The 26,249-nt window shown below is 52.8% G+C and overlaps 1 protein-coding gene across 1 annotated transcript in view; it reads left to right on the top strand.

Moving 5' to 3' along the window:
* Positions 1-1,560: 1,560 nt before the first annotated feature.
* The window catches only part of OPLAH (5-oxoprolinase, ATP-hydrolysing), a gene marked incomplete at its 5' end in the record, with an annotated part of 109,492 nt that continues 84,803 nt past the window's right edge, over positions 1,561-26,249 (top strand). The window contains 6 exons of the mRNA XM_034068815.1: positions 1,561-1,719; positions 11,127-11,318; positions 13,902-14,016; positions 15,998-16,121; positions 19,203-19,398; positions 25,766-25,931. Coding sequence (XP_033924706.1) covers positions 1,561-1,719; positions 11,127-11,318; positions 13,902-14,016; positions 15,998-16,121; positions 19,203-19,398; positions 25,766-25,931 — 952 coding nt within the window. The remainder of the gene's footprint in view (positions 1,720-11,126; positions 11,319-13,901; positions 14,017-15,997; positions 16,122-19,202; positions 19,399-25,765; positions 25,932-26,249) is intronic.

The following is a 26,249-nucleotide window of genomic DNA, read 5'->3' as shown; positions in this document are numbered from 1 at the left end:
CATAACGTCTCTCATTGGCCACGCCCCCTGACGTGACGTACGTGCCCCAAGCCACGCCCCCACTTCCTGCTGATCGAGACCACGCCCCATATGTGACGTCACACACGAGCCCACGCCCACAGAGCGGTCGCCCCCGTTAGGCCACGCCCCCAGGTCAGGCACCACCCCTCCATGAGGCCACGCCCCTCGAGCAGACGCCCCCTCCGAGGCCCCGCCCCCTGTGGACGGTGAACGGACCCGAACGGACCCGAGCGGAGCCGAAAGGACCCGAACGGAGTTGAACGGAGTTGAACGGAGTTGAACGGAACCGAACGGACAAGAACGGAGTTGAACGGACTAGAACGGAGCCGAACGGACCCGAACAGACCCGAACGGAGTCGAACGGATCCAAACGGACCCGAACGCATCCGAACGGAGCCGAACGGAGTTGAACGGACCTTGACCGGTGCCCGGACCCGAACGCACCCGAGCGGAGCCGAACGGAGTTGAACCGAGCGGAGCCGAACGGACCTTGACCGGTGCCCGGAGCCAAACCGACCGGACCCGAACGGAGTTGAACGGAGTTGAACGGACCCTGACCGGTGTCCGGCGCCGAACGGACCCAAACGGAGTTGAACGGACCCGAACGAATCCGAACAGATCCGAACGGAACCGAACGGAGTTGAACGGAGTTGAACGGACCCTGACCGGTGTCCGGCGCCGAACGGAGCCGAAAGGGACCCGAACCCACCCGACCGGAGCCGAACGGAGTTGAACGGAGTTAAACAGAGTTGAACGGACCCGAACGCACCCGAGAGGACCCGAACGAATCCGAACGGACCCGAACGGAGCCGAACGGACCTTGACCGGTGCCCGGACCCGAACGGAGTTGAACAGACTTGAACGGAGTTCAACGGAGTTGAACTGAGTTGAACGGACCTTGACCGGTGTCCGGAGCCGAACCGAGCGGACCCGAACGGAGTTTAACGGAGTTGAACGGACCCAAACGCACCCGAACGGACCCAAACGGACCCAAACGGACCCGAACGCACCCGTTAGGACCCGAGCGGAGCCGAACAGATCCGAACGGATCCGAACGGACCCGAACGGACCTTGACCGGTGTCCGGACCCAAACGGAGTTGAACGGACTTGAACGGAGTTGAACGGACCCGATCGGACCCGACCGGACCCAAACGGACCCGATCGGACCCGAGCGCACCCGAGCAGAGCCGAACGGACCCGAACGGAGCCGAACGGAGCCGAACGGAGTTGAACTGAGTTGAACGGACCCTGACGGTGTCCGGAGCCAAACCGAACGGAGCCGAACGGAGTTAAACGGAGTTAAACGGAGCCGAACGCACCCAAACGGACCCAAACGGACCTGAACGGACCCGAACGGAGCCGAACGCACCCCATGACCTCCCCCCTTCCCCCCATGACCTCCCCTCCCCCCACGTCCTCCCCTCACCCCATGACCTCCCCTCCCCCCATGACCTCCCCTCCCCCCATGTCCTCCCCTCCCCCCATGACCTCCCCTCCCCCCATGACCTCCTCCCCTCCCCCCTCCCCCCCCCCTCCCCTCCCCCCCCCGGTTCCGGTTCTCCATTGACCGCGGCGGGACCTTCACGGACGTGTACGCGCAGGGTCCTGGCGGCCGCGTGCGCGCGCTCAAGGTCCTGTCCGAGGACCCCGCGTACGGGGACGCGCCCACGGAGGGGATACGGAGGGTCCTGGAGCAGGTGCGGGCAGGCGGTGCAGGGACACCTATGGGGGACCCTGAGGACCCTACCCCCCTGAACCCCTATGGGACACCTTTAGGAGCCCCCCGGGACACCTATGGGAGCCCTATGGATGCACCCGAGACCCCTATGGGGACACCTATGGGTGCCCCCCCCCCCCGGGACCCCTATGGGACCCCCAGGACCCCTATGGGTGCCCCCCCAGGACCCCGCGTACGGGGACGCGCCCACCGAGGGCATACGGAGGGTCCTGGAGCAGGTGCGGACAGGCGGTGTACGGACACCTATGGGGGACCCCTGAGCCCCTTTGGGATGGGGACCCCCCTGAACCCCTATGGGTGCCCTCCAAGGACCCCTATGGGTGACCCCCCCCGGGACCCCTATAGGAGCCACCCCAAAACCCCTATGGGACCCCTATAGGTGACCCCAGGACCCCTATGGGGACCCCTTTGGGTGCTCTCCGAGGACCCCGCGTACGGGGACGCGCCCACCGAGGGGATACGGAGGGTCCTGGAGCAGGTGCGGACAGGCGAGACATGGACACCTATGGGGGACCCCCCACAGGCCACCCATGAGTGCCCCCCCAAAACCCATATGGGTGCCCCTATGAGGACCCCCCTGAACCCCTTTGGGTGCCCCTATGGGAGCCCTTTGGGTGCCCCCCGGGACCCCTATGGGTACCCCTTTGAGAGCACCCCCCATAGACCCCTTTGGGTGCCCCCCAGACACCTATGGGAGCCCCACAGGACCCCAACCCCCAGGACCCCTATGGGGACCCCGTTGAGTGCCCCCCCGGTACCCCTAATAGAGCCACCCCAGGACCCCTATAGGTTGGGGACCCCCTCCGAAACCCCTATGGGACCCCTATGGGTGCCCCCCAAAACCCCTATGGGTTGGGGACCCCCCTGAACCCCTTTGGGTGCCCCTATGGGTGCCCTTTGGGTGCCCCCCCCCAGGACCCCGCGTACGGGGACGCGCCCACAGAGGGGATACGGAGGGTCCTGGAGCAGGTGCAGACAGGCGGGACATGGACACCTATGGGGGACCCTATGGGTTGGGGACCCCCCTGAACCCCTACGGGTGCCCCCCAAGCACCCCTATGGGTGCTCCTATGGGTGCTGTCCGAGGACCCCGCGTACGGGGACGCGCCCACCAAGGGCATACGGAGGGTCCTGGAGCAGGTGCGGACAGGCAGTGCAGGGACACCTATGGGGGACACAAGCACCCCTATGGGACACCTATGGGTGCCCCCCCGGGACCCCTTTGGGGACCCCTATGGGAGCCCCTTTAGGTGCCCTCCCAGGACCCCTATGTGTGCCCCCCACAGGACCCTTTGGGTGACCCCTCAGGACCCCTTTGGGTACCCCCCGAAGACCCCATGGGTCTGGTGTCTCTATGGGGCTGCGGTGACTATGGGTCTGGGGTCTGCATGGTCTCTATGTGTCTCTATGTGTCTCTATGGTCTCTATGTGTCTCTATGTGTCTCTATGTGTCTCTATGGTCTCTATGTGTCTCTATGGGTCTCTATGGTCTCTATGGTCTCTATGTGTCTCTATGTGTCTCTATGGTCTCTATGTGTCTCTATGTGTCTCTATGGTCTCTATGTGTCTCTATGTGTCTCTATGGTCTCTATGTGTCTCTATGTGTCTCTATGGTCTCTATGTGTCTCTATGTGTCTCTATGGTCTCCATGTGTCTCTATGTGTCTCTATGGTCTCTATGTGTCTCTATGTGTCTCTATGGTCTCTATGTGTCTCTATGGTCTCTATGTATCTCTATGTGTCTCTATGTGTCTCTATGGTCTCTATGTGTCTCTATGTGTCTCTATGGTCTCTATGTGTCTCTATGTGTCTCTATGTGTCTCTATGTGTCTCTATGTGTCTCTATGGTCTCTATGTGTCTCTATGTGTCTCTATGTGTCTCTATGGTCTCTATGGTCTCTATGTGTCTCCATGTCTCTCTATGTGTCTCTATGTGTCTCTATGTGTCTCTATGGTCTCTATGTGTCTCTATGGTCTCTATGGTCTCTATGTGTCTCTATGTGTCTCTATGTGTCTCTATGTGTCTCTATGGTCTCTATGTGTCTCTATGTGTCTCTGTGTCTCTATGATCTCTATGGTCTCTATGGTCTCTATGGTCTCTATGTGTCTCTATGTGTCTCTATGTGTCTCTATGTGTCTCTATGTGTCTCTATGTGTCTCTATGTGTCTCTATGTGTCCCTATGTGTCCCTGTGTGTCCCTATGTGTCTCTATGTGTCTCTATGGTCTCTATGGTCTCTATGTGTCTCTATGTGTCTCTATGTATCTCTATGGTCTCTATGGTCTCTATGGTCTCTATGTGTCTCTATGTGTCTCTATGTGTCTCTATGTATCTCTATGGTCTCTATGGTCTCTATGTGTCTCTATGGTCTCTATGTGTCTCTATGTGTCTCTATATGTCTCTATGGCTCTATGGTCTCTATGTGTCTCTATGGTCTCTATGTGTCTCTATGTGTCTCTATGGTCTCTATGGTCTCTATGTGTCTCTATGTGTCTCTATGGTCTCTATGTGTCTCTATGTGTCTCTATGGTCTCTATGTGTCTCTATGGTCTCTATGTGTCTCTATGTGTCTCTATGTGTCTCTATGTGTCTCTATGGTCTCTATGTGTCTCCATGGTCTCTATGTGTCTCTATGTGTCTCTATGTGTCTCTATGTGTCTCTATGTGTCTCTATGTGTCTCTATGGTCTCTATGGTCTCTATGTGTCTCTATGTGTCTCTATGGTCTCTATGTGTCTCCATGGTCTCTATGGTCTCTATGTGTCTCTATGTGTCTCTATGTGTCTCTATGTGTCTCTATGGTCTCTATGGTCTCTATGTGTCTCTATGTGTCTCTATGGTCTCTATGTGTCTCTATGTGTCTCTATGGTCTCTATGGTCCCTATGTGTCTCTATGGTCTCTATGTGTCTCTATGGTCTCTATATGTCTCTATGTGTCTCTATGTGTCTCTATGTGTCTCTATATGTCTCTATGTGTCTCTATGTGTCTCTATGTGTCTCTATGTGTCTCTATGGTCTCTATGGTCTCTATGTGTCTGTATGTGTCTCTATGGTCTCTATGGTCTCTATGTGTCTCTATGTGTCTCTATGGTCTCTATGTGTCTCTATGTGTCTCTATGTGTCTCTATGTGTCTCTATGGTCTCTATGGTCTCTATGTGTCTCTATGTGTCTCTATGGTCTCTATGTGTCTCTATGTGTCTCTATGGTCTCTATGGTCCCTATGTGTCTCTATGGTCTCTATGTGTCTCTATGGTCTCTATGTGTCTCTATGGTCTCTATGTGTCTCTATGTGTCTCTATATGTCTCTATGTGTCTCTATGTGTCTCTATGTGTCTCTATGTGTCTCTATGGTCTCTATGGTCTCTATGTGTCTCTATGGTCTCTATGGTCTCTATGTGTCTGTATGTGTCTCTATGTGTCTCTGTGTCTCTATGTGTCTCTATGGTCTCTATGGTCTCTATGTGTCTCTATGTGTCTCTATGGTCTCTATGGTCTCTATGTGTCTCTATGTGTCTCTATGGTCTCTATGGTCTCTATGTGTCTCTATGTGTCTCTATGTGTCTCTATGTGTCTCTATGGGTCTCTGTGTCTCTATGGTCTCTATGTGTCTCTGTGTCTCTATGGTCTCTATGTGTCTCTATGTGTCTCTATGGTCTCTATGGGTCTCTATGGGTCTCTATGGTCTCTATGTGTCTCTATGTGTCTCTATGGTCTCTATGTGTCTCTATGTGTCTCTATGGTCTCTATGTGTCTCTATGGTCTCTATGTGTCTCTATGTGTCTCTATGTGTCTCTATGGTCTCTATGTGTCTCCATGGTCTCTATGTGTCTCTATATGTCTCTATGTGTCTCTATGTGTCTCTATGGTCTCTATGTGTCTCTATGTGTCTCTATGTGTCTCTATGGTCTCTATGTGTCTCTATGTGTCTCTATGGTCTCTATGTGTCTCTATGTGTCTCTATGTGTCTCTATGGTCTCTATGGTCTCTATGTGTCTCTATGGTCTCTATGTGTCTCTATGGTCTCTATGTGTCTCTATGTGTCTCTATGGTCTCTATGTGTCTCTATGGTCTCTATGGTCTCTATGTGTCTCTATGGTCTCTATGTGTCTCTATGTGTCTCTATGGTCTCTATGGTCTCTATGTGTCTCTATGTGTCTCTATGGTCTCTATGGTCTCTATGTGTCTCTATGTGTCTCTATGGTTTCCATGTGTCTCTATGTGTCTCTATGGTCTCTATGGTCTCTATGTCTCTCTATAGTCTCTATGTGTCTCTATGTGTCTCTATGGGTCTCTATGTGTCTCTATGTGTCTCTATGTGTCTCTATGGTCTCTATGGTCTCTATGTGTCTCTATGTGTCTCTATGGTCTCTATCGTCTCTATGTTTCTCTATGTGTCTCTATGGTCTCTATGGTCTCTATGTGTCTCTATGTGTCTCTATGGTCTCTATGTGTCTCTATGTGTCTCTATGGTCTCTATGTGTCTCTATGTGTCTCTATGTGTCTCTATGGTCTCTATGTGTCTCTATGTGTCTCTATGGTCTCTATGTGTCTCTATGTGTCTCTATGGTCTCTATGTGTCTCTATGTGTCTCTATGGTCTCTATGTGTCTCTATGGTCTCTATGTGTCTCTATGTGTCTCTATGGTCTCTATGGTCTCTATGTGTCTCTATGTGTCTCTATGTGTCTCTATGTGTCTCTATGGGTCTCTGTGTCTCTATGGTCTCTATGTGTCTCTGTGTCTCTATGGTCTCTATGTGTCTCTATGTGTCTCTATGGTCTCTATGGGTCTCTATGTGTCTCTATGGTCTCTATGTGTCTCTATGTGTCTCTATGGTCTCTATGTGTCTCTATGTGTCTCTATGGTCTCTATGTGTCTCTATGGTCTCTATGTGTCTCTATGTGTCTCTATGTGTCTCTATGGTCTCTATGTGTCTCTATGTGTCTCTATGGTCTCTATGGTCTCTATGTGTCTCTATGTGTCTCTATGTGTCTCTATGTGTCTCTATGGGTCTCTGTGTCTCTATGGTCTCTATGTGTCTCTGTGTCTCTATGGTCTCTATGTGTCTCTATGTGTCTCTATGGTCTCTATGTGTCTCTATGTGTCTCTATGTGTCTCTATGTGTCTCTATGGTCTCTATGGTCTCTATGTGTCTCTATGTGTCTCTATGTGTCTCCATGTGTCTCTATGTGTCTCTATGTGTCTCTATGTGTCTCTATGGTCTCTATGTGTCTCTATGTGTCTCTATGTGTCTCTATGTGTCTCTATGGTCTCTATGGTCTCTATGTGTCTCTATGTGTCTCTATGTGTCTCCATGTGTCTCTATGTGTCTCTATGTGTCTCTATGTGTCTCTATGGTCTCTATGTGTCTCTATGTGTCTCTATGTGTCTCTATGGTCTCTATGTGTCTCTATGGGTCTCTATGGTCTCTATGGTCTCTATGTGTCTCTATGTGTCTCTATGGTCTCTATGTGTCTCTATGTGTCTCTATGGTCTCTATGTGTCTCTATGTGTCTCTATGGTCTCTATGTGTCTCTATGTGTCTCTATGGTCTCTATGTGTCTCTATGTGTCTCTATGGTCTCCATGTGTCTCTATGTGTCTCTATGGTCTCTATGTGTCTCTATGTGTCTCTATGGTCTCTATGTGTCTCTATGGTCTCTATGTATCTCTATGTGTCTCTATGTGTCTCTATGGTCTCTATGTGTCTCTATGTGTCTCTATGGTCTCTATGTGTCTCTATGTGTCTCTATGTGTCTCTATGTGTCTCTATGTGTCTCTATGGTCTCTATGTGTCTCTATGTGTCTCTATGTGTCTCTATGGTCTCTATGGTCTCTATGTGTCTCCATGTCTCTCTATGTGTCTCTATGTGTCTCTATGTGTCTCTATGGTCTCTATGTGTCTCTATGGTCTCTATGGTCTCTATGTGTCTCTATGTGTCTCTATGTGTCTCTATGTGTCTCTATGGTCTCTATGTGTCTCTATGTGTCTCTGTGTCTCTATGATCTCTATGGTCTCTATGGTCTCTATGGTCTCTATGTGTCTCTATGTGTCTCTATGTGTCTCTATGTGTCTCTATGTGTCTCTATGTGTCTCTATGTGTCTCTATGTGTCCCTATGTGTCCCTGTGTGTCCCTATGTGTCTCTATGTGTCTCTATGGTCTCTATGGTCTCTATGTGTCTCTATGTGTCTCTATGTATCTCTATGGTCTCTATGGTCTCTATGGTCTCTATGTGTCTCTATGTGTCTCTATGTGTCTCTATGTATCTCTATGGTCTCTATGGTCTCTATGTGTCTCTATGGTCTCTATGTGTCTCTATGTGTCTCTATATGTCTCTATGGCTCTATGGTCTCTATGTGTCTCTATGGTCTCTATGTGTCTCTATGTGTCTCTATGGTCTCTATGGTCTCTATGTGTCTCTATGTGTCTCTATGGTCTCTATGTGTCTCTATGTGTCTCTATGGTCTCTATGTGTCTCTATGGTCTCTATGTGTCTCTATGTGTCTCTATGTGTCTCTATGTGTCTCTATGGTCTCTATGTGTCTCCATGGTCTCTATGTGTCTCTATGTGTCTCTATGTGTCTCTATGTGTCTCTATGTGTCTCTATGTGTCTCTATGGTCTCTATGGTCTCTATGTGTCTCTATGTGTCTCTATGGTCTCTATGTGTCTCCATGGTCTCTATGGTCTCTATGTGTCTCTATGTGTCTCTATGTGTCTCTATGTGTCTCTATGGTCTCTATGGTCTCTATGTGTCTCTATGTGTCTCTATGGTCTCTATGTGTCTCTATGTGTCTCTATGGTCTCTATGGTCCCTATGTGTCTCTATGGTCTCTATGTGTCTCTATGGTCTCTATATGTCTCTATGTGTCTCTATGTGTCTCTATGTGTCTCTATATGTCTCTATGTGTCTCTATGTGTCTCTATGTGTCTCTATGTGTCTCTATGGTCTCTATGGTCTCTATGTGTCTGTATGTGTCTCTATGGTCTCTATGGTCTCTATGTGTCTCTATGTGTCTCTATGGTCTCTATGTGTCTCTATGTGTCTCTATGTGTCTCTATGTGTCTCTATGGTCTCTATGGTCTCTATGTGTCTCTATGTGTCTCTATGGTCTCTATGTGTCTCTATGTGTCTCTATGGTCTCTATGGTCCCTATGTGTCTCTATGGTCTCTATGTGTCTCTATGGTCTCTATGTGTCTCTATGGTCTCTATGTGTCTCTATGTGTCTCTATATGTCTCTATGTGTCTCTATGTGTCTCTATGTGTCTCTATGTGTCTCTATGGTCTCTATGGTCTCTATGTGTCTCTATGGTCTCTATGGTCTCTATGTGTCTGTATGTGTCTCTATGTGTCTCTGTGTCTCTATGTGTCTCTATGGTCTCTATGGTCTCTATGTGTCTCTATGTGTCTCTATGGTCTCTATGGTCTCTATGTGTCTCTATGTGTCTCTATGGTCTCTATGGTCTCTATGTGTCTCTATGTGTCTCTATGTGTCTCTATGTGTCTCTATGGGTCTCTGTGTCTCTATGGTCTCTATGTGTCTCTGTGTCTCTATGGTCTCTATGTGTCTCTATGTGTCTCTATGGTCTCTATGGGTCTCTATGGGTCTCTATGGTCTCTATGTGTCTCTATGTGTCTCTATGGTCTCTATGTGTCTCTATGTGTCTCTATGGTCTCTATGTGTCTCTATGGTCTCTATGTGTCTCTATGTGTCTCTATGTGTCTCTATGGTCTCTATGTGTCTCCATGGTCTCTATGTGTCTCTATATGTCTCTATGTGTCTCTATGTGTCTCTATGGTCTCTATGTGTCTCTATGTGTCTCTATGTGTCTCTATGGTCTCTATGTGTCTCTATGTGTCTCTATGGTCTCTATGTGTCTCTATGTGTCTCTATGTGTCTCTATGGTCTCTATGGTCTCTATGTGTCTCTATGGTCTCTATGTGTCTCTATGGTCTCTATGTGTCTCTATGTGTCTCTATGGTCTCTATGTGTCTCTATGGTCTCTATGGTCTCTATGTGTCTCTATGGTCTCTATGTGTCTCTATGTGTCTCTATGGTCTCTATGGTCTCTATGTGTCTCTATGTGTCTCTATGGTCTCTATGGTCTCTATGTGTCTCTATGTGTCTCTATGGTTTCCATGTGTCTCTATGTGTCTCTATGGTCTCTATGGTCTCTATGTCTCTCTATAGTCTCTATGTGTCTCTATGTGTCTCTATGGGTCTCTATGTGTCTCTATGTGTCTCTATGTGTCTCTATGGTCTCTATGGTCTCTATGTGTCTCTATGTGTCTCTATGGTCTCTATCGTCTCTATGTTTCTCTATGTGTCTCTATGGTCTCTATGGTCTCTATGTGTCTCTATGTGTCTCTATGGTCTCTATGTGTCTCTATGTGTCTCTATGGTCTCTATGTGTCTCTATGTGTCTCTATGTGTCTCTATGGTCTCTATGTGTCTCTATGTGTCTCTATGGTCTCTATGTGTCTCTATGTGTCTCTATGGTCTCTATGTGTCTCTATGTGTCTCTATGGTCTCTATGTGTCTCTATGGTCTCTATGTGTCTCTATGTGTCTCTATGGTCTCTATGGTCTCTATGTGTCTCTATGTGTCTCTATGTGTCTCTATGTGTCTCTATGGGTCTCTGTGTCTCTATGGTCTCTATGTGTCTCTGTGTCTCTATGGTCTCTATGTGTCTCTATGTGTCTCTATGGTCTCTATGGGTCTCTATGTGTCTCTATGGTCTCTATGTGTCTCTATGTGTCTCTATGGTCTCTATGTGTCTCTATGTGTCTCTATGGTCTCTATGTGTCTCTATGGTCTCTATGTGTCTCTATGTGTCTCTATGTGTCTCTATGGTCTCTATGTGTCTCTATGTGTCTCTATGGTCTCTATGGTCTCTATGTGTCTCTATGTGTCTCTATGTGTCTCTATGTGTCTCTATGGGTCTCTGTGTCTCTATGGTCTCTATGTGTCTCTGTGTCTCTATGGTCTCTATGTGTCTCTATGTGTCTCTATGGTCTCTATGTGTCTCTATGTGTCTCTATGTGTCTCTATGTGTCTCTATGGTCTCTATGGTCTCTATGTGTCTCTATGTGTCTCTATGTGTCTCCATGTGTCTCTATGTGTCTCTATGTGTCTCTATGTGTCTCTATGGTCTCTATGTGTCTCTATGTGTCTCTATGTGTCTCTATGTGTCTCTATGGTCTCTATGGTCTCTATGTGTCTCTATGTGTCTCTATGTGTCTCCATGTGTCTCTATGTGTCTCTATGTGTCTCTATGTGTCTCTATGGTCTCTATGTGTCTCTATGTGTCTCTATGTGTCTCTATGTGTCTCTATGGTCTCCATATGTCTCTATGTCTCCCCCAGGAACTGGGTATCCCCCTGCCCAGGGATGTCCCCTTGGACACCTCCAGCATCGAGAGCATCCGCATGGGAACCACAGTGGCCACCAATGCTCTGCTGGAGCGTCGCGGTGAGCGCATGGCACTGGTGGTGACCCGCGGGTTCCGGGACCTGCTGCGCATCGGGACCCAGGCGCGGCCCAGCATCTTCCAGCTGGTGAGTACTGGTTATACTGGTTATACTGGTAATGGTGATACTGGTGGTACTGGTGGTACTGGTGGCACTGGTGGTGACCCGCGGGTTCCGGGACCTGCTGTACATCGGGACCCAGGCGCGGCCCAGCATCTTCCAACTGGTGAGCACTGGTTATACTGGTTATACTGGTAATGGTGATACTGGTGGTACTGGTGGTACTGGTGGCACTGGTGGTGACCCGCGGGTTCCGGGACCTGCTGTACATCGGGACCCAGGCGCGGCCCAGCATCTTCCAACTGGTGAGCACTGGTTATACTGGTTATACTGGTTATACTGGTGATACTGGTACTGGTGGTACTGGTGGTACTGGTGGCACTGGTGGTGACCCGCGGGTTCCGCGACCTGCTGCGCATCGGGACCCAGGCGCGGCCCAGCATCTTCCAGCTGGTGAGCACTGGGCATACTGGTTATACTGGTTATACTGGTGATACTGGTAATGGTGGTACTGGTTATACTGGTTATACTGGTTATACTGGTTATACTGGTGATACTGGTTATACTGGTTATACTGGTTATACTGGTTATACTGGTGATACTGGTGGTACTGGTGGTACTGGTGGCACTGGTGGTGACCCGCGGGTTCCGGGACCTGCTGCGCATCGGGACCCAGGCGCGGCCCAGCATCTTCCAGCTGGTGAGCACTGGTTATACTGGTTATACTGGTTATACTGGTTATACTGGTGATACTGGTGGCACTGGTGGTACTGGTGGCACTGGTGGTACTGGTGGTACTGGTGGTACTGGTGGTACTGGTGGTACAGGTGGTACTGGTCATACTGGTGGTACTGGTGGTACTGGTGATACTGGTGGTACTGGTGGTACTGGTGGCACTGGTGGTACTGGTGGTACTGGTGGTACTGGTGATACTGGTGGTACTGGTGGCACTGGTGGTACTGGTGGCACTGGTGGTACTGGTGGCACTGGTGGTACTGGTGATACTGGTGGTACTGGTGGTACTGGTGATACTGGTGGTACTGGTGATACTGGTGGTACTGGTGGTACTGGTGGTACTGGTGATACTGGTGGTACTGGTGGTACTGGTGGTACTGGTGGCACTGGTGGTACTGGTGGTACTGGTGGTACTGGTGATACTGGTGGTACTGATGGTACTGGTGATACTGGTCATACTGGTGGTACTGGTGATACTGGTGGTACTGGTGTTACTGGTGGTACTGGTGATACTGATGGTACTGGTGATACTGATGGTACTGGTGATACTGGTGGTACTGGTGATACTGGTGATACTGGTGGTACTGGTGATACTGGAGGTACTGGTGGTACTGGTGATACTGGTGGTACTGGTGGTACTGGTGATACTGGTGGTACTGGTGATACTGGTGGTACTGGTGGTACTGGTGGTACTGGTGATACTGGTGGCACTGGTGGTACTGGTGGTACTGGTGATACTGGTGGTACTGGTGGTACTGGTGATACTGGTGGTACTGGTGATACTGGTGGCACTGGTGGTACTGGTGGTACTGGTGGTACTGGTGATACTGGTGGTACTGGTGGCACTGGTGGTACTGGTGGTACTGGTGATACTGGTGGTACTGGTGGCACTGGTCATACTGGTGGCACTGGTCATACTGGTGGCACTGGTGGTACTGGTGGTACTGGTGGTACTGGTGGTACTGGTGGTACTGGTGGTACTGGTGGTACTGGTGATACTGGTGGTACTGGTTGTACTGGTGATACTGGTGGTACTGGTGATACTGGTGGTACTGGTGGTACTGGTGGTACTGGTGGGACTGGTGGTACTGGTGGTACTGGTGATACTGGTCATACTGGTGGTACTGGTGGTACTGGTGGTGACCCGCGGGTTCCGGGACCTGCTGCGCATCGGGACCCAGGCGCGGCCCAGCATCTTCCAGCTGGTGAGCACTGGGCATACTGGTTATACTGGTTATACTGGTGGTACTGGTGGTACTGGTGGCACTGGTGGTGCTGGTGGTACTGGTGGTACTGGTTATACTGGTGATACTGGTGTTACTGGTGGGACTGGTGGCACTGGTGGTACTGGTGATACTGGTGTTACTGGTGTTACTGGTTATACTGGTGGTACTGGTGGTACTGGTGGTACTGGTGGTACTGGTGATACTGGTGGTACTGGTTGTACTGGTGGTACTGGTGGTACTGGTGGTACTGGTGTTACTGGTGGTACTGGTGGTACTGGTGGTACTGGTGATACTGGTGGTACTGGTGGTACTGGTGGCACTGGTGATACTGGTGGTACTGGTGATACTGGTGGTACTGGTGGTACTGGTGGTACTGGTGGCACTGGTGGTGCTGGTGATACTGGTGGTACTGGTGGTACTGGTGGTACTGGTGGCACTGGTGGTACTGGTGATACTGGTGGTACTGGTGATAGTGGTGGTACTGGTGGTACTGGTGGTACTGGTGATACTGGTGATACTGGTTATACTGGTGATACTGGTGGCACTGGTGGCACTGGTGGTACTGGTGTTACTGGTGTTACTGGTTATACTGGTTATACTGGTTATACTGGTGCTGACTCCCCCTCCCCCCCTGCCCCTCCCCCCTCAGGCTATCCCGGAACCGGAACTGCTCTATGAAGAGGTCATCGAGGTCACCGAGCGGCTCCTCCCCCACCGACCCACCTGTGACCTCCCGGAATCGGGGTCACTGCCGGTCATCCAAGGTGGGGGAGGGGGGGGCTGGGGGGGGGGGGGGGGGGGGGGGCCACCCCCATAAACCCCAATGGGGACCCCCCCATATCCCCTATGGGGCACCCCACATACACCCTATGGGGACCTCCCTATAACCCCTATGGAGACCCCCCACACCCCCTATGGAGACCCCCCATACTCCCAATGGGACCCCCCCAAACTCCAATGGGGACACCCCCATACACCCTATGGGGCACCCCACATACACCCTATGGGGACCCCACTATAACCCCTATGGAGACCCCTCATAGCCCCTATGGGGACTCCACTATAACCCCTATAGAGACCCCCCACACCCCCTATGGAGACCCCCCATACTCCCAATGGGACTCCCCCAAACTCCAATGGGGACACCCCCATACACCCTATGGGGACCCCACATACACCCTATTGAGACCCCCCCATACCCCTTATGGGAACACCCCAATACCCCCTATGGTGACCCCACTATAACCCCTATGGAGACCCCCACATACCCCCTATGGGGACCCCCCAATACCCCCTGTGGGAACACCCCCATACTCCCTATGGGGACCCCACATACACCCTATGGGGACCCCCACATACCCCCTATGGGGACCCCCCCATAAACCCCAATGGGGCACCCCATACCCCCTATGGGGACCCACCCATACCCCCTATGGGGACCCCCACATACCCTCTATGGGGCGCCCCACATACACCCTATGGGGACCCCCCCTTACCCCCTATGGGGCACCCCCTCCATACCCCCTATGGGGAGCCCCACATACCCCCTATGGGGACCCCACTATAACCCCTATGGAGACCCTCCCATAATCCCTATGGGGACCCCCCCATAAACCCCAATGGGGCACCCCCATACCCCCTATGGGGACCCCCCCATACCCCCTATGGGGACCCCACTATAACCCCTATGGAGACCCCACTATAACCCCTATGGGGCACCCCACATACACCCTATGGGGACACCCCCATACCCCCTATGGGGCACCCCACATACCCCCTATGGGGACCCCCACATACTCCCTATAGGAACACCCCCATACCACCTATGGGGTCCCCACTATAACCCCTATGGGGACCCATCATACCCCCTATGGACACCCCCAAACCCCAATGGGGACGCCCCCCATACTCCCTATGGAGACCCCCCTGTACCCCCTATGGGGACCCCAGTATAACCCCTATGGGGTTATAACCCTAACCCTAACCCTAACCCTAACCCTAACCCATAAACCCCTATGGAGACCCCCCCATACCCCATATGGGAACACCCCCATACCCCCTATGAGGACCCCACTATAACCCCTATGGAGACCCTCCATACCCCCTATGGAGACCCCCCATACTCCCTATGGGACCCCCCCAAACTCCAATGGGGACACCCCCATACTCCCTATGGGGACCCCACTATCACCCCTATGGGGAACCCCCAGACCCCAATGGGGACACCCCCATACTCCCTATGGAGACCCCCCCGTGCCCCCTATGGGGCACCCCCCATAACCCCTATGGGAACCCCCCCATACCCCCTATGGGGACACCCACATACCCCCTATGGGGACCCCACTATAACCCCTATGGGGACCCCCCCCATACCCCCTATGGGGACCCCACTATAACCCCTATGGGGACCCCCCCATACTCCCTATGGGGACCCCACTATAACCCCTGTGGGGACCCCCCCATACCCCCTATACGGACCCCCCCATATCCCCTGTGGGGAACCCCCCCAAACCCCAATGGGGACCCCCCCAAACCCCATTGGGACCCCCCCCAAACCCCAATGGGGACCCCCCCAAACCTGTTATGGGGACCCCCCCAAACCCCAATGGGGACCCCTAAACCCCAATGGGAACCCCTCCAAACCCCAATGGGACCCCCCCAAAACCCAATGGGACCCCCCCAAACCCCAATGGGGACCCCCCAAACCCAATGGTGACCCCCCCCTAACCCCCCCTCCCCCCACAGGCTCTATGGGGGTGTCCCTAGTGCTTCAGACCCCATTGGATTTGGGGCCCTTGCGCCAGGAGCTTTGTGGGGTTCGGGATCGGGGGATCCGGAGCCTGGCGGTGCTGCTGCTGCATTCATATGCGTGAGCTATGGGGCTATGGGGCTATGGGGTCAATGGGGTCTATGGGGTCAATGGGGGTAATGGGGGTAATGGGGGTAATGGGGGTAATGGGGTAATGGGGGTGTTGGGGTGATGGGGGTGATGGGGTAATGGGGGGAATGGGGTAATGGGGGGAATGGGGGGAATGGGGTAATGGGGGTAATGGGGCAATGGGGGTAATGGGGTCAATGGGGGTAATGGGGCAATGGGGGGAATGGGGGGAATGGGGGTAATGGGGGAATGGGGTAATGGGGGGAATGGGGTAATGGGGTAATGGGGGGAATGGGGGTAATGGGGTAATGGGGGTAATGGGGACAATGGGGGTAATGGGGACAATGGGGGTAATGGGGGTAATGGGGGTGATGGGGTAATGGGGGTAATGGGGCTATGGGGTCAATGGGGGTAATGGGGTAATGGGGTAATGGGGGGAATGGGGGGAATGGGGGGAATGGGGTAATGGGGGTAATGGGGGTCAATGGGGGTAATGGGTCAATGGGGGTAATGGGGGTAATGGGGGTAATGGGGTCAATGGGGGTAATGGGGGTAATTGGTCAATGGGGGTAATGGGGCAATGGGGGCAATGGGGGTAATGGGGTAATGGGGTAATGGGGGTAATGGGGGCAATGGGGGTAATGGGGGTAATGGGGTAATGGGGGTAATGGGGTAATGGGGGTAATGGGGGGAATGGGGGTAATGAGGGTAATGGGGACAATGGGGGTAATGGGGCAATGGGGTAATGGGGTCAATGGGGTCTATGGGGGTAATGGGGGTAATGGGGTCAATGGGGGTAATTGGGGTAATGGGGGTAATGGGGTAATGGGGCTAATGGGGGTGATGGGGTAATGGGGGTAATGGGGGTAATGGGGTAATGGGGGTGATGGGGTAATGGGGGTAATGGGGGTAATGGGGGTAATGGGGTGATGGGGGTAATGGGGGTAATGGGGGTAATGGGGTAATGGGGGGAATGGGGTAATGGGGTAATGGGGGTAATGGGGGTAATGGGGGTAATGAGGGTAATGGGGACAATGGGGGTAATGGGGCAATGGGGGTAATGGGGGTAATGGGGGTAATGGGGGTAATGGGGGTGATGGGGGTAATCGGGGTAATGGGGGTGATGGGGTAATGGGGCAATGGGGACGATGGGGGTAATGGGGCAATGGGGGTAATGGGGGCAATGGGGGTAATAGGGGTAATGGGGGTAATGGGGTAATGGGGGTAATGGGGGTGATGGGGTAATGGGGCAATGGGGACGATGGGGGTAATGGGGTAATGGGGGTAATGGGGTAATAGGGGTAATGGGGGTAATGGGGTAATGGGGTAATGGGGGTAATGGAGGTGATGGGGGTAATGGGGGTAATGGGGTAATTGGGTTAATGGGGGTAATGGGGCAATGGGGGTAATGGGGTAATGGGGGTAATGGGGTAATGGGGGTGATGGGGTAATGGGGGTAATGGGGGTAATGGGGGTAATGGGGGTAATGGGGTCAATGGGGGTAATTGGGGTAATGGGGGTAATGGGGGTAATGGGGGTAATGGGGTAATGGGGGTAATGGGGCAGTGGGGGTAATGGGGGAATGGGGGGAATGGGGTTAATGGGGTAATGGGGGTAATGGGGTAATGGGGTAATGGGGGTAATGGGGGTGATGGGGTAAGGGGGGTAATGGGGTAATGAAGGTGATGGGGGTGATGGGTTAATGGGGGTAATGGGGGTGATGGGGTAATGGGGGTAATGGGGTAATGGGGGGAATGGGGGGAATGGGGGTAATGGGGTAATGGGGGCAATGGGGGTAATGGGGTAATGGGGTAATGGGGTAATGGGGCAATGGGGGTAATGGGGTAATGGGGGTAATGGGGGTAATGGGGGTGATGGGGTCAATGGGGTAATGGGGGGAATGGGGTAATGGGAGTAATGGGGGGAATGGGGCAATGGGGGGAATGGGGCAATGGGGGGAATGGGGACAATGGGGGTAATGGGGGTAATGGCATAATGGGGGTAATGGGGCAATGGGGGTAATGGGGGGAATGGGGTAATGGGGTAATGGGGGTAATGGGGGTAATGGGGTAATGGGGGTAATGGGGGCAATGGGGGTAATGGGGGTAATGGGGTAATGGGGGTAATGGGGAGAATGGGGGGAATGGGGGTAATGGGGCAATGGGGGTAATGGGGTAATGGGGGTGATGGGGGTAATGGGGCAATGGGGGTAATGGGGCAATGGGGGTAATGGGGGAATGGGGGTAATGGGGTAATGGGGCAATGGGGGTAATGGGGTAATGGGGTGATGGGGGTAATGGGGTAATGGGGGTAATGGGGTAATGGGGTAATGGGGGTAATGGGGTAATGGGGGTAATGGGGTAATGGGGGTAATGGGGGTAATGGGACAATGGGGGTAATGGGGTTTGGGGGTAATGGGGTAATGGGGTAATGGGGGTAATGGGGCAATGGGGTTTGGGGGTCCCATTGGGGTTTGGTGAGGTCCTGGTGTGGTTCCAATGGGTACTGGTGTGGTTCCAATGGGTACTGGTGTGGTTCCAGTGTGTACTGGTGTGGTTTGATGAGGTCCTGGTGTGGTTCCAGTGTGTACTGGTGTGGTTCTAGTGGGTACTGGTGGGGTTTGGGGGTCCCCATTGCAGTTTGTGGGGGGTCCCATTGGTGTTTTGGGGGGTCCTGATGTGGTTCCAGTGGGTACTGGTTTGGTCCCAGTATGTACTGGTTTGCTTCCAGTGTGTACTGGTTTGGTTCCTGTGTGTACTGGTTTGGTTCCTGTGTGTACTGGTTTGGTTCCAGTGGGTACTGGTGTGGTTCCAGTGTGTACTGGTGCAGTTCCAGTGTGTACTGGTGCAGTTCCAGTGTGTACTGGTGTGGTTCCAGTGGGTACTGGTTTGGTCTCAGTGTGTACTGGTTTGGTCCCAGTGGGTACTGGTGGGGTTTGAGGGGTCCCATTGGGGTTTGGTGATGTCCTGGTGCGGTTCTGGGGTTCTAGTGTGTACTGGTTTGGTTCCATTGGGTACTGGTCTGGTCCCAGTCTGTACTGGTGTATATTGGTGCTCATATCCCCCCCCATAGGTGGCCTGAGCACGAGCAGCGCGTGGCCTCCCTGGCCCATGAACTTGGCTTCACCCACGTGTCCCTGTCCTCATCTGTGGCTCCCATGGTGCGTGCGGTGCCGCGCGGCTTCACCGCCTGTGCCGACGCCTACCTGAGCCCCTGCATCCGCCGGTACCTCAATGGGTTCCAACAGGGGTTCCGGGACCGGTTACAGGTGAGGGTGACACCATCCGGTAACACCATACATGGTATATGGTAATAGCCATACATGGGTATCCGGTAATACCATATATGGGTGTCTGGTAATAGCCATACATGGGTATCTGGTAATACCATATATGGTATATGGTAATAGCCATACATGGGTAACCGGTAACACCATATATGGTATATGGTAATAGCCATACATGGGTATCCGGTAACACCATATATGGTATATGGTAATAGCCATACATGGGTATCTGGTGACACCATATATGGTATCTGGTAACACCATACATGGTATCTGGTAACACCATATATGGGTATCCGGTAACACCATATATGGGTATCTGGTAACACCATACATGGTATATGGTAATAGCCATATATGGGTATCCGGTAATAGCCATACATGGGTGTTTGGTAACACCCATACATGGGTATCTGGTAACACCATACATGGTATATGGTAATAGCTATACATGGGTATCCGGTAACACCATATATGGTATATGGTAATAGCCATACATGGGTATCCGGTAATACCATATATGGGTAGCCGGTAACACCGTACATGGTATATGGTAATAGCCATACATGGGTGTCCAGTAACACCATATATGGGTGTCTGGTAACACCATATATGGTATCCGGCTTCACCGCCTGTGCCGACGCCTACCTGAGCCCCTGCATCCGCCAGTACCTCAATGGGTTCTGTAATGGGTTCCGGGACCGGCTACAGGTGAGGGTGACACCATATACAGGTATATGGTAATAGCCATACATGGGTGTCTGGTAACACCATATATGGGTGTCCAGTAACACCATATATGGTATCCGGTGACACTGTATATGGTATCCGGTAACACCATACATGGGTATCCGGTAACACCATATATGGGTGTCCGGTGACACCATCTATGGGTGTCTGGTAACACCATATATGGTATCCGGCTTCACCGCCTGTGCCGACGCCTACCTGAGCCCCTGCATCCGCCGGTACCTCAATGGGTTCTGCAATGGGTTCCGGGACCGGTTACAGGTGAGGGTGACACCATACATGGTATATGGTAATAGCCATACATGGGTATCCGGTAACACCATATATGGGTATCCGGTAACACCATATATGGGTATCCGGTAACACCATACACGGTATATGGTAATAGCCATACATGGGTGTCTGGTAACACCATATATGGTATCCGGCTTCACCGCCTGTGCCGACGCCTACCTGAGCCCCTGCATCCGCCAGTACCTCAATGGGTTCTGCAATGGGTTCCGGGACCGGTTACAGGTGAGGGTGACACCATATACAGGCATCCGGTAACACCATATACAGGTATCCGGTAACACCATATAGGGTATATGGTAATAGCCATATATGGGTGTCTGGTGACACCATATATGGTATCCGGCTTCACCGCCTGTGCCGACGCCTACCTGAGCCCCTGCATCCGCCAGTACCTCAATGGGTTCCAACAGGGGTTCCGGGACCGGTTACAGGTGAGGGTGACACCATACATGGTATATGGTAATAGCCATGCATGGGTATCCGGTAACACCATATATGGGTATCTGGTAACACCGGTGTCTGGTAACACCATACATGGTATCCGGTAACACCATATATGGTATACAGTAATAGCCATATATGGGTATCTGGTAACACCATACATGGTGTATGGTAATAGCCATACATGGGTATCTGGTAACACCATATATGGGTGTCTGGTAATAGCCATACATGGGTATCTGGTAACACTATACATGGTATATGGTAATAGCCATACATGGGTATCCGGTAACACCACATATGGGTGTCTGGTAACACCATATATGGGTGTCTGGTAACACCATCTATGGTATCCGGTAACACCATCTATGGGTATCCGGTAACACCATATATGGGTATCTGGTAACACCATATATGGGTATCTGGTAACACCATATATGGGTGTCCGGTAACACCATCTATGGGTATCCGGTAACACCATACATGGCATCCAGTAACACCATCCTTGGCCACCCATTGCATTGGGACCCATCCATGGGCATCCGGTGACACCATATATGGGTATCTGGTAACACCATCCATGGGTATCCGGTAACACCATCCATGGACATCCATTGCATTGGGACCCTGCCATAGGCACCCATTGTATTGGGACCCTGCCATGGGCACCCATTGTATTGGGATCCTGCCATGGGCACCCATTGTATTGGGATCCTGCCATAGGCACCCATTGTATTGGGACCCTGCCATGGGCACCCATTGTATTGGGATCCTGCCATGGGCACCCATTGTATTGGGATCCTGCCATAGGCACCCATTGTATTGGGACCCTGCCATAGGCACCCATTGTATTGGGACCCTGCCATGGGCATCCATTGCATTGGGATCCTGCCATAGGCACCCATTGTATTGGGATCCTGCCATGGGCACCCATTGTATTGGGATCCTGCCATAGGCACCCATTGTATTGGGATCCTGCCATGGGCACCCATTGTATTGGGATCCTGCCATGGGCACCCATTGTATTGGGACCCTGCCATAGGCACCCATTGTATTGGAATCCTGCCATGGGCACCCATTGTATTGGGATCCTGCCATGGGCACCCATTGTATTGGGATCCTGCCATAGGCACCCATTGTATTGGGATCCTGCCATGGGCACCCATTGTATTGGGATCCTGCCATAGGCACCCATTGTATTGGGATCCTGCCATGGGCACCCATTCCTCATCATAACTCCATAGACATCTATCCATTGGGGACCCCCCCATGGCACCCATCCCATCAATGGGACCCCATCCCACCCTATGAGCCCCCATCCCACCCTATGTCACCCATCTCACCCTATGTCACCCATCTCACCCTATGGCACCCATCCCACCCTATGTCACCCATCCCATCAATGAGCACCCATCCCATCAGTGGTACCTCATTGCCCCCTATGAGCACCCATCCCACCCTATGTCACCCATCCCACCCTATGGGCACCCATCCCATCAATGGGACCCCATAGCACCCTATGACACCCATAGCACCCTATGTGCCCCCATAGCACCCTATGTGCCCCCATAGCACCCTATGACACCCATCCCACCCTATGACACCCATAGCACCCTATGTCACCCATCCCACCCTATGGGCACCCATAGCACCCTATGACACCCACCCCACCCTATGACACCCATAGCACCCTATGACACCCACCCCACCCTATGACACCCATAGCACCCTATGGCACCCATAGCACCCTATGTCACCCATAGCACCCTATGACACCCATTGCACCCTATGGACACCCATAGCACCCTATGGCACCCATAGCACCCTATGGACACCCATCCCACCCTATGTGCACCCATAGCACCCTATGGTCACCCATACCACCCTATGACACCCATAGCACCCTATGACACCCATTGCACCCTATGAAACCCATAGCACCCTATGACACCCATAGCACCCTATGGTCACCCATAGCACCCTATGACACCCATTGCACCCTATGGCACCCATAGCACCCTATGTCACCCATAGCACCCTATGTATGTGCCCCATACAGGGTGTCCCGGTGCTGTTCATGCGCTCGGATGGAGGCCTGACCCCCATGGAGCATATGGCACCCATAGCACCCTATGGTCACCCATAGCACCCTATGGCACCCATAGCACCCTATGGCACCCATAGCACCCTATGGTCACCCATTGCACCCTATGACACCCATTGCACCCTATGACACCCATAGCACCCTATGGTCACCCATAGCACCCTATGACACCCATAGCACCCTATGGCACCCATAGCACCCTATGACACCCATAGCACCCTATGACACCCATAGCACCCTATGTCACCCATAGCACCCTATGGCACCCATAGCACCCTATGTCACCCATAGCACACTATGGCACCCATAGCACCCTATGTCACCCATAGCACCCTATGACACCCATAGCACCCTATGTCACCCATACCACCCTATGACACCCATAGCACCCTATGTCACCCATAGCACCCTATGGCACCCATAGCACCCTATGGCACCCATAGCACCCTATGACACCCATAGCACCCTATGGCACCCATAGCACCCTATGTCACCCATAGCACCCTATGGCACCCATAGCACCCTATGGTCACCCATAGCACCCTATGTGCCCCATACAGGGTGTCCCGGTGCTGTTCATGCGCTCGGATGGAGGCCTGACCCCCATGGAGCATATGGCACCCATAGCACCCTATGGTCACCCATAGCACCCTATGGCACCCATAGCACCCTATGACACCCATAGCACCCTATGACACCCATAGCACCCTATGGCACCCATAGCACCCTATGTGCCCCCATAGCACCCTATGACACCCATAGCACCCTATGGCACCCATAGCACCCTATGTGCCCCCATAGCACCCTATGGCACCCATAGCACCCTATGACACCCATAGCACCCTATGGTCACCCATAGCACCCTATGGCACCCATAGCACCCTATGACACCCATAGCACCCTATGACACCCATTGCACCCTATGACACCCATCCCACCCTATGTGCCCCCATAGCACCCTATGTGCCCCCATAGCACCCTATGACACCCATAGCACCCTATGACACCCATAGCACCCTATGACACCCATAGCACCCTATGGCACCCATAGCACCCTATGGTCACCCATAGCACCCTATGGCACCCATAGCACCCTATGGCACCCATTGCACCCTATGGCACCCATAGCACCCTATGACACCCATAGCACCCTATGGCACCCATTGCACCCTATGACACCCATAGCACCCTATGACACCCATAGCACCCTATGTGCCTCATACAGGGTGTCCCGGTGCTGTTCATGCGCTCGGATGGAGGCCTGACCCCCATGGAGCATATGGCACCCATAGCACCCTATGACACCCATTGCACCCTATGACACCCATAGCACCCTATGGTCACCCATAGCACCCTATGACACCCATAGCACCCTATGACACCCATTGCACCCTATGGTCACCCATAGCACCCTATGACACCCATAGCACCCTATGACACCCATAGCACCCTATGTCACCCATAGCACCCTATGACACCCATAGCACCCTATGGTCACCCATAGCACCCTATGTCACCCATAGCACCCTATGGTCACCCATAGCACCCTATGTGCCCCATAGGGTGTCCCGGTGCTGTTCATGCGCTCGGATGGAGGCCTGACCCCCATGGAGCATATGGCACCCATAGCACCCTATATGCCCCCATAGCACCCTATGGTCACCCATAGCACCCTATGGTCACCCATAGCACCCTATGTCACCCATAGCACCCTATGGTCACCCATAGCACCCTATGTGCCCCATACAGGGTGTCCCGGTGCTGTTCATGCGCTCGGATGGAGGCCTGACCCCCATGGAGCATATGACACCCATAGCACCCTATGGCACCCATTGCACCCTATGGCACCCATAGCACCCTATGGCACCCATTGCACCCTATGGCACCCATAGCACCCTATGTGCCCCATACAGGGTGTCCCGGTGCTGTTCATGCGCTCGGATGGAGGCGTGACCCCCATGGAGCATATGGCACCCATAGCACCCTATGGCACCCATAGCACCCTATGGCACCCATAGCACCCTATGACACCCATAGCACCCTATGGCACCCATAGCACCCTATGTCACCCATAGCACCCTATGACACCCATAGCACCCTATGACACCCATAGCACCCTATGTCACCCATCCCACCCTATTTCACCCATAGCACCCTATGACACCCATAGCACCCTATGACACCCATAGCACCCTATGACACCCATAGCACCCTATGGCACCCATAGCACCCTATGGCATCCATAGCACCCTATGACACCCATAGCACCCTATGGCACCCATAGCACCCTATGGGCACCCATAGCACCCTATGACACCCATAGCACCCTATGACACCCATAGCACCCTATGGTCACCCATAGCACCCTATGACACCCATAGCACCCTATGGTCACCCATAGCACCCTATGGGCACCCATAGCACCCTATGACACCCATAGCACCCTATGACACCCATAGCACCCTATGGTCACCCATAGCACCCTATGGGCACCCATAGCACCCTATGACACCCATAGCACCCTATGACACCCATAGCACCCTATGGTCACCCATAGCACCCTATGTGCCCCATACAGGGTGTCCCGGTGCTGTTCATGCGCTCGGATGGAGGCCTGACCCCCATGGAGCATATGGCACCCATAGCACCCTATGGCACCCATAGCACCCTATGACACCCATAGCACCCTATGACACCCATAGCACCCTATGACACCCATTGCACCCTATGGTCACCCATAGCACCCTATGTGCCCCATAGGGTGTCCCGGTGCTGTTCATGCGCTCGGATGGAGGCCTGACCCCCATGGATCAGTTCTCTGGTGCCAGCTCCATCCTGTCTGGTCCTGCCGCTGGTGTTGTGGGTTATGCCAAGAGCACCTATGAGGAGGGGGATGGGACACCCGTCATCGGCTTCGACATGGGAGGTGAGAACCGGCACCTATGGGTGCTGCTATGGGCACTGACACCCATGGGTGCTACCAATGGGATGGGGTGGGCACCGGCATCTATGAGGAGGGGGATGGGACACCCGTCATCGGCTTCGACATGGGAGGTGAGTGACGGCACCTATGGGTGCTACCAATGGGATGGGGTGGGCATCAGCACCTATGGGTGCTACCAATGGCACCGGCACCCATGGGTGTCACTATGGGATGGGGTGGGCACCACCACCATGGGATGGGGTGGGCACTGGCACCTATGGGTGCTACCAATGGCACCGGCACCTATGGGTGTCATTATGG

This window comes from Melopsittacus undulatus, chromosome 1, assembly GCF_012275295.1.
Source record: "Melopsittacus undulatus isolate bMelUnd1 chromosome 1, bMelUnd1.mat.Z, whole genome shotgun sequence".
Lineage (NCBI taxonomy): Eukaryota > Metazoa > Chordata > Aves > Psittaciformes > Psittaculidae > Melopsittacus > Melopsittacus undulatus.
Note: the sequence above shows the minus strand (reverse complement) of the source record. Positions and strands in the feature narration are given on the sequence as shown.